The sequence below is a fragment of the Anser anser genome, assembly GCF_964211835.1.
Source record: "Anser anser genome assembly, chromosome: 3".
Lineage (NCBI taxonomy): Eukaryota > Metazoa > Chordata > Aves > Anseriformes > Anatidae > Anser > Anser anser.
The window spans coordinates 42,529,920-42,544,164 of NC_139722.1; the positions used below are offsets into that span (position 1 = coordinate 42,529,920).

Genomic DNA, 14,245 nt, shown 5'->3' on the forward strand with positions numbered 1-14,245 from the left:
TGAAGACAGAAGTGCAGGCAAAGGAAGAGGAAAGGATATTTTTTCAGGTTATTTGGAAACACTGAGGTTTTATTTTAAATAAATCCAGGACCTATGTTAGCTTGTGTTCTTGGTACCAGAATTTCTTCCTACTGAAACAGGACAACCTTATGACAACTGCTCTGGTCCATGATAACTACTGGAAATGTATAGGGGAGTGCTGGTTGGCTCAGCTAAAGCTGCTTAAGAACCTGTACTAAAAATGTGAGATGATAGATGAATGAAAGTTTCCAAGAACATACATATATGGCCTTTGCAAACAAAGCTTATTCTGTTGAGCTGTGTTTTTTATCTGTTTTTAAGCATGTGCTGATACTGCTAGTAATGCTCTGCACCATCTCTAATAAGCCTTTCTTTTACCTGTGAAGTTTTAAGGTTGGAGTTGGAACACCTCAGGGTGCTCTGTGGTTGACCTTACATGTTTCTTCAGAAGACTGTGTACACTTCACTCTTGTTTCCTCAAGCAGGGTGTAAAACTAAAACTATCACACATTCTGTATTCCCTCATATGAAAACTGAATATATATATATTTTTTTCTTAAGAAGGAAAGAAATAAATATTATATCAGAAATAACAACTAGGAATAATTTATTCTACTAAAAACTATTACATCCTTCCCCACCTTCAAAGCAAAACTTTTTTTTTTTTTTTTTCCCCCTCCCCTTACTGGAAAGCCTTATGTTAAAGTGAATTTCATGTGATTATTTTCAGCACTTTGCTTATCACAATGAATTCTTCAGATAAATAAAATAACAATCTTCTTCCATTCACTACAAAGCGTAAATTCAGAGATAACAGTGATCTGGGGATTTAGAAATTGTTCTAAATTCATATGGTAATGAACATCTGTGATGTTTTGGTGACTCACTAGCTCAAAAGCATACAATCCCCAGGTTTCATTATTGTCTTTGAAAACTTTCAGGAAGTCCCACACTGAAAACTGATGACAGACAACATGGCATAGTTCTAAGCAGTCTCCCAGTATGATATAGGGCAATGTTAAGCTATAACCTAGTATGATACGATGGCTAATGTGTCATACAAATAAAACTTCTCAATACTTTAGTGTTTTAATGACAACCTCCAAACATTAATGAGAGTGTGACTTAATGAATCACCTTGAGTGCTATTGTAATTTTTTGCTTGTTTGTTTGGTTTTTTTCGTCCATTTGCTGAAGTGGCACAAATTGAGCCACCTGCTACGAAACTCTCTTCTGAATGGTTTAATTCCCTTCTTTTGTCTTTCATCCCACTCCTCCCTTAACAGATAAGACTAATTTTCAAGTGTGCTCTGAAAATCTGGGAGCATATTTTCCTAATCATTTGTCTTAAGACACTCATCTGTTTACACTGAAGGATTTGCTTTTGGAAAATTGGAATACCTTGCTCTCAAGTTATTTTGTCACGGCATTTGCACCAAAGCATTTTAATATGCTCAATGAATTCAAGTGGAGCAAACAATGAAAAGGAGTTTTGAATAGGAAACAACACAATGCTTGCTATTCAGAGATATGGAGAGGCCAAAAAAGGGTAAGATAACACTGAGAATCCAAATACGCACTGCTACTTAGGGTAGGGAAAGGGCTATAGAATGTACTGACATGTGAAAAGTGTGTTGCAGGTGAAAGCCTTCGAACTGTTGTACTCTGAAGCATTCATCTCTGCCCAAAACATTTATATTCCTTGAAAAAGCCCATTCAAGGGCAATGTGTGCTACATTAGGCCCACAGGAGCCTGTACAGGAAGGAGTGTGAACATAAGCTGCCCAACTGGGGAAAGAGGCAGCTAGCCAACAGCGTGAATGGGTCAGTGCTGCCTCTAACTATCTCGTCCTTGCATACAATTTTGATCTCCACTAATCCTATAATTTTATTGGGTTAAAATTCATATTTTTATTGGATAGGTCAGATACATGGTTTCTTTAAGTCTTACGATAATTTAGCTAACAAGCATCATAAGGGGACATTCTGGTTATAAAGGAAAAGATTTAGACACTACATTTTTGTGCATCTTTACATTTTTCCTCATTGCTGGCTTTATCATAAAGAATATGTATGTGTTTAAATATTTAATTTGTGTCCATTTATCCTGCTCTTTTCAGAAATCTTTTAGCCCTCTGGAGACTGTAGTTTCTAAGGCCATAAACTTAACCAAAAATTCTGGACTTGCAGATTCATATCAAGAGTATGTAGGATTTTTATAATTAACGTCAATTTTATTTAAAAGATCTTCAGCTTCAGGGTTTAAGCTTTCTCTAATATCAAAGATCAAGATGAGATCTAACTATAAATGTAGATTTTTCTAGTCTCCTTCTGTGAGGTTCTTACACCCTTTTTTCTGAAACTCTTGGAACTGGCCATGAGAAGAGACAGACTATCAGATCTGACAGATTTCACATTTGGTCCATCACGGCAATTTCCTTTTTCTTAAGAATACTTAAAAATCTGGTTTAAGTTTCAAGACATTTGGCTAAGCAATAAATCTCCTTTCCAATCAATTTTCTCTCTTAAATCCTGGGTAGTTTAAATTGCTCTAAACTTTGTTGGAATTATTATTCTTTTAATTGTGGTTATACAATAAGTATTTCATGATATGTATTCATTGTATAATCATAGAAAAAAATTAATCCTAAATAAGTTATTAATCCTAAATAAGATATTGAGTACTGAAGACTTGATTAAGGGTGTTCAGGGATTAGAAATGAGAACTAAAGATGTCTGTTGGGTCCAGTAGTAAATTCAAAGTTTTCAAACACCCTTTCAAGGAAAAAAAAAAAAATAATAATAAAAATAAAAAAGAAAAAAGAAAGAAAAAGAGAAAGAAAAAAGAAAGGAAGAAAAGAATCCCAAACCAAACAAAATGAAGCATGTTTTCAATGAGATTAAGAAATTTATTGGACTAAGGATTTCCTCCAGGAAGCAGTCTAAAAAAGCCATATAAAAACAACAGAATGCACTTTCTGAGCTCCCCAGAGAGTTCATTGTGTATCAATCTGATTAACTTCAGAGGGGATGTTAAACACCTGGACTACTAAAGGATTATTATTATTTTTTTAAAAAAATAATACTTTATAAAGAAGTGGAGTGAAAAAACAAAACAAAAAAACAAAACAAAACTTTAAGGAGAAAGCAAATCAGGAAATGATGGCTGAATTTTATTTCCCTCCATAATTGTGACCTGTTTAAAAGTATGCAGGTATTCAATCTGATATAAGACTTTTCTATAGATAACATATATATAATACATATATGTCAAGAAGTTTCATAATAAAACATGCTTTAAATATATGTATATCAACTGAGTCAACTAGAGGACATTTTGTGCAATATTATAGACGCATTTGAAATGAACAAAAATGAAGTATTTTCTCCGAACTGCCACAGAACCCAACTTCATGCTGATAAATGAGTGAAAACATCATATTTTGCTTAAGCAAGAACATATACATATTTGTACATAAAACAAAATGTACATACATATGTATATCTGTACATCTATGTATATATATAAATATATTTATATTACTTTTTACTTCAGTTCTTTGCAATTCTTCCTCACAGTACATACTTTTAGATCATTTCATTATCATACATTTCCAGTTAACGAATAGAAGATGTCCCCAAATGTGCAGAACAAAACACAAATATGTAAAGCTTGGGAAATATGCTTTCCAAAAATACCAACACCCCTATTTTTTAAAATAAAGTTTGATGGGAAGATTCTGTTCTGTTACCAATTGATGTAACTCTGCTGTCTTCAATGATGCTAGAAATATTTCTACCAAACAGGGGTTATTTAAATATCTAAGTTCTCACCTTCAAATTACGTATGTAGATACATGTGCTTACTTACTGGCAGAAACAGATCAAAAAGTGATTCCTTCAGAGAAGCAGTAGCCCTCTGGCACCTCTAAAGTAGTCAGGCTCTTACAAGAATTTAGCTGGAAAAAGGGGCAAAGAGGGTCTCCTTCTGGTTTCCTGTGTGTAAATTTACCCGCAAGTCACAATGAATAAGACTTTACTGCTTTGAAATGAAATTCTCCTACTTTAACATTTCCTAAAATTTGGTACAAACTATTCTGTATTTCCTTGTCAGTGTATATTAAAAGCCCTCTGGATATGCATCTGAAACTTTATGTTGGTAAATAATAAAAAACTTATAAAATCAACTAATTTACCTCTACTAAGAGATAAATTTTCCATAAGAATAGAAACAGGAAATCATTCTGAACATTGCTATTTCCCTCAAACTTTTCCTTTTTTAATTTCAAAATGGAACACAAAAAAGTTATCATTTTTTTTATTAGGAAACAATCAATTTTGATTTGATCAAAAAGTGTTGCTAGGATAGAAATAATATTAATGTGATTGGGCATATTGTATTTTCTGGGCTACATATTGAAATATAATTTATTTTCAAAGAATCAATTTTAAATAAAAATGTTAATTAGTCAATACAAAATACAGATGGAATATTTTTACATTATTAATAAGTCTTGGCTTTTTTTTTTAAAAAATTGTTATGAAAGACAGTTTTTTCTAATTTGGCATTAGAGGGCTTATTTCATTCTAAGACCATTCACAAGATAAACACAGTTTGAAGAAACATATTTCAGAAAAACAAACAAACAAAAAACTTCACTAAATCCAAAGCCAGTTTTGATTAAACCATCTAACAGGTCATGATTTGACTTAACTCTATGAAGTACAGCACAAACCTTTAAATCAGTGCAAGATTAACTCTGTCTTGAACAGCTCTAACACAAGTTAGTTAAATATGTGGCTAGCACTGACTGATAATTGCCTTCGCATATGATTCTTGGAAGGAATTAGCCTGTTGATCATCCAGAAATTAATTATGATTATTTTCAGTGATCTCACCAACTGATATTGTACATTCTTTACAGAGGAAGGAGATACAATACATAAAGTCACTGCCCACACGCCACACTGATAGGAAAGCATATACTCAAAGTACAATGATAATTCCTCTTTGCTTTTTCAGTCAACTGCAAAAGGAAATGGTGCGATATAAAGCAGAGCAGTGCCAGGCCAGAGATTAATAAGCACTGCTAATTGTGCCTCACGTGTGCAGAGAGGGAATGACAACATCATCATGAGTGACAGCTGATACTAAAACTCCCTGTGGAAAGACACAGTTTTAAGTGATGTCCCACAGACAGTTGCAGAAGTATTGCAGGCCCTGTGGTTTGAAATTAAAATTCAGCAGAATTCTCTGTATCATCTGAGATGCCTGAAGTTGCCTGAGACTGAAAAAAGGTTGGATCAGGCAACATGACAGCTCCTTTAGGCAACACCCCAGGCCTGTATCCTCTATAAACCCTGAAACTTTTATGAATAATGTATTATTTGTCATTATTCCATCTAGCAATACATGAGTTTTTAAATACTAGTCTTGTAATTATTTGTCCCTGTGCAGTTCATCAGCTCAGACAATTTAATCTGTGTTCTTTAACACACCAAGAAGTAAATGTTTCTTGTGAAAGGTTTAAAACAATTGATGATAGTTTTATAAAGCAATTATTACAAAATTATTATTTGTGTGAATGTATTACTGTCTCCTGTTTGATGGCTTAATTCTGGCTGCATACATACGTCCTTCTGCATCTCCTGTGGAATCAGCTATTATGCATGTGCAGTGACAAGTACATGCAGATGGAAGAGTACAAATGTTCTGTAATTTGTTTCTGTGTACCCTTGCTAATGTTACATTTTTGAATTTGCAAATTCTCCAGACTAATGAGGGTCAAGCATGTTTTCTATGAATTACAACCTGTGTTTGTTATGGCATAAACCATAAAAGGTGTATTTTAAATATTTCCAGAGAAAGTTGTACAGCTGATCTTAAGCTGTTAACAAAATAAATAAATAAATAAATAGACTTTGTCTATAGACAAAGTTAATATATAAAATAGGAAAATCACAGGGATAGATCAACCTTCATCTTGTTTAAGATAAACATTCCAAAGATCATAGGCTTCTAACTCCTGATTCAAGTTGATATATAAATTTATACAAATTCTTTGAAGCTCTGAAGCTTTTTCAGTTGTCATAGGAGCAGGATTTTTTATGAAACACTCTGTCTGTACTCATTCTCACCAGAACATAGTAACAGAAACAAAAGTTTTGTTTCCATAAGATTTTAGGAAAGCATGACTTTCAGATTTGATTTCAGATGAAATCCAGATTTGACAATCTGGAGCCTGATGCAAAGCTCAGCAGAGACATTGGATCTGCTGCAGTCAGTAGGTTTAGGCTAATGAGAAAAAATGCAAATTTATGTAGGTTTTGTAACAGATCATTTTCCTTTTATTATAATGAATGCAATTCATATACTATTTCTGAATTTCAAAATACCTTACTAAAATACTTGAAAGCATATCTGGAGTCTTCCATCAATACAATTTACTTGCTTGCTAGAACATATTTAATTTTATGTTATCTATTGCTTTGCTTATGGATGGAGAAATTTAAATTAAGTACTATTTTTTATTTTTAAAAATTAACATGGCAATTGCAAAAGGATAAACTGTTCCATATGCAGGAATATATCATACAAAAAGGGGCACCTTTCTTCAAGTTCAAAGGGAGATTAATGATCTTGTTAGAATGTAAATTACGCTTCCAGCGTTATGAAAGAAGCGCTGTAAAAGATGTACTGTATATATAACTTTGGCACTAGATGATACTTATGTGTAATTAATTTAGAATGTATATTTTCCTCTGTAAAGCCCTCCAATATGATGCATATAGTTTTTTCCCTGTGTGCCTCCTTTGTCATCCCTTTCCCAAATATCCAGTGTTTCTCAAACACATATCAACTGAATTATAACCTAGAAATTCACTTCTCTCTGAGTTTAGAATCGTGGAGAAGAAAACAAAACTACTTACGTTGTAATTTTCAATCAGCCTTTACTTAGCTGTGTATTAATTTTCAGATATATTTTTGTTATCTTATAAGTTTGATGAGTTTTGATTTTCCACAGTTATGAAAAAAAAATAGCTATTTGATTTTCATTAAGGATTTTAAAAACATTTTGGAAAACAAAACAAAGCAAAACAAAACACATGTCATACATTTAACAATTTATTTGCATTGATGAATTCAAAATATATCCTCAGGTAATTTTTTTTTCTTCCTCTACTGTAGGTATTACTAATATTTTAAGCTGCGTAACCTATGAACCAAAATGTATAAGTCATACAAATTGAAGTTTCACAGAATTGCAGGATGATTGAGGTTGGAAGGGACCTCTGGAGGTCATCTGGTCTAAATCTCCTGTTCAAGCAGGGCCACCAAGAACAGGTTGCCCAGGAACATTTCCAGGCAGCTGTTGAAGATCTCCAAGAAGGGAAACTCCACAACCTTTATGGGAAACCTGTGCTAGTCACCCACACATTAAAGAATCATGTCCTGATATTCAAATGGAGCGTCCTGTGTTTCCATTTGTACCCATTGCTTCTTGTCCTGGCACTGGACACCACTGAAAATAGCATGGTTCTGTCTTCTTTGTACCCTCCCCTAAGGTGTTTATATATAGATCCCCATGAACCTGTTTTTCTTCAGGCTGAAAAGTTCCAGCTCTCTCAGCCTCTTCTCATAGGAGAAATGCTCCAGTCTCTTCATCAACTTGGTGGCTCTTCGTTGGACTCTCTTCAGTATGTCCATGTCTCTCTTGAACTGGGGAGCCCATAACTATACACAGCACTCCAGGTGTGGCCTCTCCACTGCAGAGATGACAGACTGAAAGCAAAATGAAATAACCTGAAGATTCTTCTGGAGTGTGACCCATACCTAGACTATTTGGGCTGAAATATTCTATGCCTGATGTTTGCAGTAGGAGTGAAGGAAAGAATGTGAGTGTAAGAGATATCTGAGTCTTCTGGAAACTGGAGGAGCAGTAAGTGGAAAAACTTGTTGCTGCCTAAGCAACACAATTGAACTTTGCAGTAAGGTGAGGGATAAGTGTGGGAATTAGCAGTTTTAGAATGAGAGACTATTAGAGCTTCAGATGATTCAGAAACACAAGGAATAGGTCTGCAACATGAACTAGCAATCATCACAAACTCAGGAAAGGAGCAAATACAGGATGGAAAAGGGAGGAAAAGGATATCCAAGAGGATGAAGGCAGAGGTACATGGAGACAGAGAGTATGATATCAAAGATGAGGAATTATTCTTAATATTATTAGTTCTGAGTAGCAGTTTTGGAGAAATAGTTTAGTAGTAGTTTATATTTATGCTCTATTTAGGAAAGCCACAAATATTAAAACTACCAGAATGTAGGAGTTACCCTTTTATCCCTATCAGTGGTCCATGTATACAACAAATCTGCATGTCAGCTGCCTGTATGATGGTTAGAGGTGCAGGCTACTGATGCAGGCTACATCCTGCAGGCTAAGACCTGTCCTGAGGCTAAGCAGCAGGAAAATTCACTCTTCCTGGTGTGTATGGATCTTCCTTGCTTCTGGAGTTCCAACAGCAGAACACAGCAGATGTCTTCTGTTCTGGACTATTTAAATCCACTATGATTTATCCATAATAGGCTACTATCACTATGGTATGGCACCTGTACAGTTTTGCACAAGAAGCAGTTTTAGGAATGACTATGTCCACACCCAGACATACCTACCCTTTCAGAGCTGTATTTACAAAATTACTGACCTGAAAAGTAGCTCCCTGACAAACAACACGTTCAGAGGAAATTCAGCTTTGCCAAACAGACTTGGACTGTAAGCATTACCTTACATATAACACAATGCTGAAAAGGAGCCAAATAAGGGTCAGGAAATGTTTGCTTTAGATACTGGCAGTGTAAACAGTTATGCCGAAAGTAACAGAGAATTATTGCACTGTGTAAAGTTTTATTAGGTTTAATCTCTCATTAACTTTAGTTCTTTTGCAGTTCAGAAGTAAAGAATTATTTTATAAGCACTGCAGATCAATGTAAAATGAAAGCCTGGTTTCCAGATAATCTAGTTCTCAGGAAACAAATACATGTCCTATTGAGAATAATGAGAAGAAGAATAAGCCCAGGATACTAACTCTAATATTTTAAAGTGACACAGGATTTTACAGATGAAAGCAAAAAAAAAGGTACTGGCTTAAAACAAACAAACAAAGAAACAAAATTTTATATATTTCACCATGCTAAAGATTGTATCAGGGTGTACGATGGAAGAAAACAAATATATAATTTTACAAGGAGGCATTTGCTGTGTTTATTTTGGAAAAAAAAGCATGAATTACATCTGCAGAAAATGAATTTGACTACATCTGACGTATGATTATCTTCAACTCAGATTTTGATACATGATTCCAGGGAAGGCAGTGGGCCTGCATCAAAATGGTCCACTAAGAGAGGTCATTATCTTTGAAGACCCATGCAGGAGGATCCATCCCCGACAACCTATGTAATCCTCTCTTTACCCTCTCTGCAGAGACCCTCCAAGCATGATCTCCCTTGATAAAAATCTCTCTCTCTCTTTTTCAGATAGTAGGAAATTAGCTGGAAATATTATGTCTACTTTTACCTCATATCCAGTTTCTTATCTATGAAGACACAGAGGAGAGGTCATGCCTTTGTGGTGAGACATCTGGAGCCCCAAGCTCTAGCTGGTCTTTGGGTTCTGTAATGCCAAAATAGTTCTAAATAGCTATCCCCTGAGCAGAGCAGTAGTTACATAGCCAAAAAGGATTCTAGAGGTAAATTAGTGGTTAGGACACTCATTCACATTCAGGAAAGATACAATCATTGGATTCTGTCTGTTTTCTTTCATCTTTTATTGAATGCACTCACATTCCTGAAAGTGGGGACCACGCCTGCATTTCTCCCTATTCTGTGCCAGAACAGTAACCATGAGGGCAGATCCAAGCTTGCTCTTGCCTCTGTAACATGAGACTGTCACATCTCTAGCAGCAAAACAGCTCAGTTTCAATAAGGTGGGCAGAAAACTTACTTGGTAATTTTCTTCCTACCTGTATTTTTCACAGAATCACAGGATGGTTGTGGTTGGAAGGGACCTCTGGAGGTCATCCCTCTGGGGGGATCCAAGCCCCCTGCTCAAGCAGGGTCACCTAGAGCAGGTTGCCCAGGACCGTGTCCAGGCAGCTGTTAAAGATCCCCAAGAAGGGAAACACCACAACCTCTCTGGACAATCTGTGCCAGTAAATCACACTTTAAAGAAGCCACAAGTGACCCCTTTCCGTGGGTTAGTGTTCTGGATTCGCCAGAGTTTAGTAGTCTGTGTCCAAACCTTGAGGGCAGCAAAGTTTTGAGGAGGGTCATAGACATGGAGTACACACTTTTAGGTGTGCGTGGGAGATGGCAGCTGAACCCCTTGAAATCCTCAGAGTGTGTAGACACACACTCCTTGTGCAACTGGGCAATTTTGGCAGGTGCTGAAAAACAGGCAGACCAAATTACTTTAAATGCAACTTCAGAAGGTTATAGGTGCCCTGTTCCCTATTCAGGTGGATGTAATCTCACCCAGTGCCTCATCATAAGGAAATCTAAGAAGCCTTTCAATTGTCATTTCTATTATGATACTTTCATTGAACCTTAATTTTAGATTTTAGGTGTTTTGTTTGTTGTTGTTGTTTATTGTTTTTTATGAAAGATGTGTTCTTTTCTTATTTAAAATGATGTCCTATTACCCAGTTTCCAGGCAACTTACTGGGTTGCTAAATTGTGACAAAAATCTTTAAAAAATTAGGTCAGCATTTCAGTTATAAGCTTCTAGATCCTGCAATTGTGATATAGATGTTAGATTGGGTATGAGCTGAATATTTTCCTTATTTTGAAATAGATTCATAAGCATATTCTAATCTGTGTATTATTCCAAGCTCAGCCTTTTTCACTGACTGACACTCTTGGCACAAAATAAAACAATATGATTTCTCCTCATAATTCCTTTAAGTACTGTTTTTCTCTCTTTCTCCCAAACACTTTCAGTGTAACAACAATTAATCATTTTTTGATAATGATGCTTTAGATTTCATTTTTAATTTTTAAGAAAAGTGCTATACTAACTATAACCTATCATAAATGCTTATAAAACATAGTTAACATTTTGTTGCATGTGATGATACATAATAGTCAACTGAGGAACTACGTACAATAATGATTTTTTAAATATTTTCTGCCAGAGAACCTTTATAGTCGTGTTGTGGTTTAACCTGTCCGGCAGCTAAGCACCACACAGCCGTTCACTCACCCTCCCTCCACAATGGGATGGGGGAGAGGATTGGAAAAAAGTAAAACCTTGTGGGTTAAGATAATGATGGTTTATTAGGACAGGAAAGAAAGGAAAATAATATTAATAATAATAATGATAATAGTATTGCTAATAATAATGTGTACAAAACAAGTGATGCACAATGCAAATTGCTCACCACTGTCTGACCAATGCCCATCCCATCCCTAAGCAGTGGTTCTCCCCCACCCTGGCCAGCCACCCCATGTTAATTGCTCAGCATGATATCACAGTATCACAGTATCACAGATTTCTAGGTTGGAAGAGACCTCAAGATCATCGAGTCCAACCTCCGACCTAACACTAAGTACTCCACTAAACCATATCGCTAAGCTCTACATCTAAACGTCTTTTAAAGACCTCCAGGGATGGTGACTCCACCACCTCCCTGGGCAGCCCATTCCAATGCTTAATAACCCTTTCGGTAAAGAAGTACTTCCTAACATCCAACCTAAAACTCCCCTGTCGCAACTTTCGCCCATTCCCCCTCGTCCTGTCACCAGGCACGTAGGAGAACAGACCAACCCCCACCTCTTTACAGCCTCCTTTAAGGTAACTGTAGAGAGCGATAAGGTCGCCCCTGAGCCTCCTCTTCTCCAGGCTGAACAACCCCAGCTCCCTCAGCCGCTCCTCGTAAGACTTGTTCTCCAGACCCCTCACCAGCTTGGTCGCCCTTCTCTGGACTCGCTCAAGCACGTCCATGTCCTTCCTGTAGCGAGGGGCCCAAAACTGAACACAGTACTCGAGGTGCAGCCTCACCAGAGCCGAGTACAGGGGCACAATCACTTCCCTAGACCTGCTGGCCACACTGCTTCTTATGCAGGCCAGGATGCTGTTGGCCTTCTTGGCCACCTGGGCACACTGCTGGCTCATATTCAGCCGACTATCAACCAATACTCCCAGGTCCCTCTCGGCCAGGCAGCTTTCCAGCCACTCATCTCCCAGCCTGTAGCTCTGCTTGGGGTTGTTGCGCCCCAGGTGCAGGACCCAGCACTTGGCCTTGTTGAACTTCATACAGTTGACCTCAGCCCATCGCTCCAGCCTATCCAGATCCTCCTGCAGAGCCTTCCTGCCCTCGAGCAGATCGACACACGCACTTAGCTTGGTGTCATCTGCAAACTTACTGAGGGCGCACTGGACGCCCTCATCCAGATCATCGATAAAGATATTAAAGAGGACCGGCCCCAGTACCGAGCCCTGGGGGACACCACTAGTGACCGGCCTCCAACTGGATTTGACTCCATTCACCACAACTCTCTGGGCCCGGCTATCCAGCCAGTTTCTAACCCAGCGAAGCATACGCCAGTCCAAGCCCCGAGCAGCCAGTTTCTTGAGGAGAATGTTGTGGGGAACGGTGTCAAAAGCCTTACTGAGGTCAAGGTAAACCACATCCACAGCCTTTCCCTCATCCACCAAGCGCGTCACTTGGTCATAGAAGGAGATCAGGTTCGTCAAGCAGGACCTACCTTTCATAAACCCATGCTGACTGGGCCTGATCGCCTGCTTGCCCTGCAAGTGCCGCGTGATGACCCTCAAGATAATCTGCTCCATGAGCTTTCCTGGCACTGAGGTCAAACTGACAGGCCTATAGTTCCCCGGGTCTGCCCTGCGGCCCTTCTTATAGATGGGCGTCACATTGGCTAGCCGCCAGTCAACTGGGACCTCCCCCGATAGCCAGGACTGCCGATAAATGATGGTAAGCGGCTCGGCCAGCTCCTCCGCCAGTTCTTTCAGTACCCTCGGGTGGACCCCATTCGGCCCCATCGACTTGCGCACATCCAAGCTCCGTAGCAGGTCGCCAACCATTTCCTCATGGATAGCAAAGGCCACGTCCTGTTCCCCATCCCCTTCCACCAGCCCAAGGCACTGGGTATCCAGAGAACAACCGGTGTTGCCGCTAAAGACTGAGGCAAAGGCGGCATTAAGCACCTCATCCTTTTCCTCATCCTTAGTAACTAGGTTTCCCCTCGCATCCAGTAAAGGATGGAGATTCTCCTTAGTCCTCCGTTTCGCATTGATATATTTGTAAAAGGATTTTTTGTTGTCTTTAACGGCAGTAGCCAGGTTGAGCTCCAGATGAGCTTTGGCCTTTCTAATTTTCTCCCTGCACAGCCTCGCTACATCCTTGTAGTCCTCCTCAGTGGCCCGCCCTTTTTTCCAAAGATTATAAACCCTCTTTTTTCTGCTAAGCACAAGCCGCAACTCTCTGTTGAGCCAGGCCGGTCTTCTTCCACGCCGGCTCGTCTTTGGACACGTGGGGATGGACCGCTCCTGTGCCATCACGATTTCCTTCTTGAGGAGTGCCCAGCCTTCCTGGACTCCTCTGTCCTTCAGAACCGCCTCCCAAGGGACTCGGCCAACGAGCGTCCTGAGCAGCTCAAAGTCAACCCTCCGGAAGTCCAATACAGCAGTTTTACTGGTCCCCTTCCTGGCCTCTCTAAGAATAGAGAACTCTACCATTTCGTGGTCACTCTGCCCAAGACAGTTTCCGACCACCACATCTCCCACCAGTCCTTCTCTGTTTGTGAAGAGAAGGTCTAGCGGGGCACCACCCCTGGTAGGTTCGCTGACCAGCTGCGTCAGGAAGCTATCTTCCACGCTCTCCAGAAACCTCCTAGACTGCTTTCTCTGTGCCGTGTTGTGTTTCCGGGATATGTCCGGGAAGTTGAAGTCCCCCACGAGGACAAGCGCCGACGATTTTGCAACTTCTGTCAGTTGCCTATAAAACTCCTCATCCGTCTCCTCATCCTGGTTCGGCGGTCTATAACAGACCCCGACCAGGAAGCTAGCCTTGCCGGCCTTCCCGCGGATCCTAACCCACAGGGATTCAACCTTATCATTCCCAGCCTGGAGTTCCACAACATCAACATCAAAAGATTCTCTAATGTAGAGAGCCACGCCACCACCCCCTCTGTGCTGCCTGTCCCTCC

The 14,245-nt window shown here is 39.0% G+C and overlaps 1 protein-coding gene across 3 annotated transcripts in view; it reads right to left on the reverse strand.

Annotated features, from left to right (window-relative positions):
• Positions 1–8,654, reverse strand: part of LOC310896257 (uncharacterized protein) — a 51,516-nt gene extending 42,862 nt beyond the window's left edge. For 2 of the 3 annotated variants that reach the window (XR_014581317.1, XR_014581318.1), the window contains exon 1: positions 7,614–8,654. Coding sequence is in view for 1 of the 3 variants with exons in the window: in XM_083828321.1 (XP_083684447.1) it covers positions 7,614–7,729 (116 nt within the window). In the remaining 2 variants the exon portion in view is untranslated. The remainder of the gene's footprint in view (positions 1–7,613) is intronic. The other variant, XM_083828321.1, reaches the window with a different exon arrangement.
• Between the last annotated feature and the right edge of the window lie 5,591 nt (positions 8,655–14,245).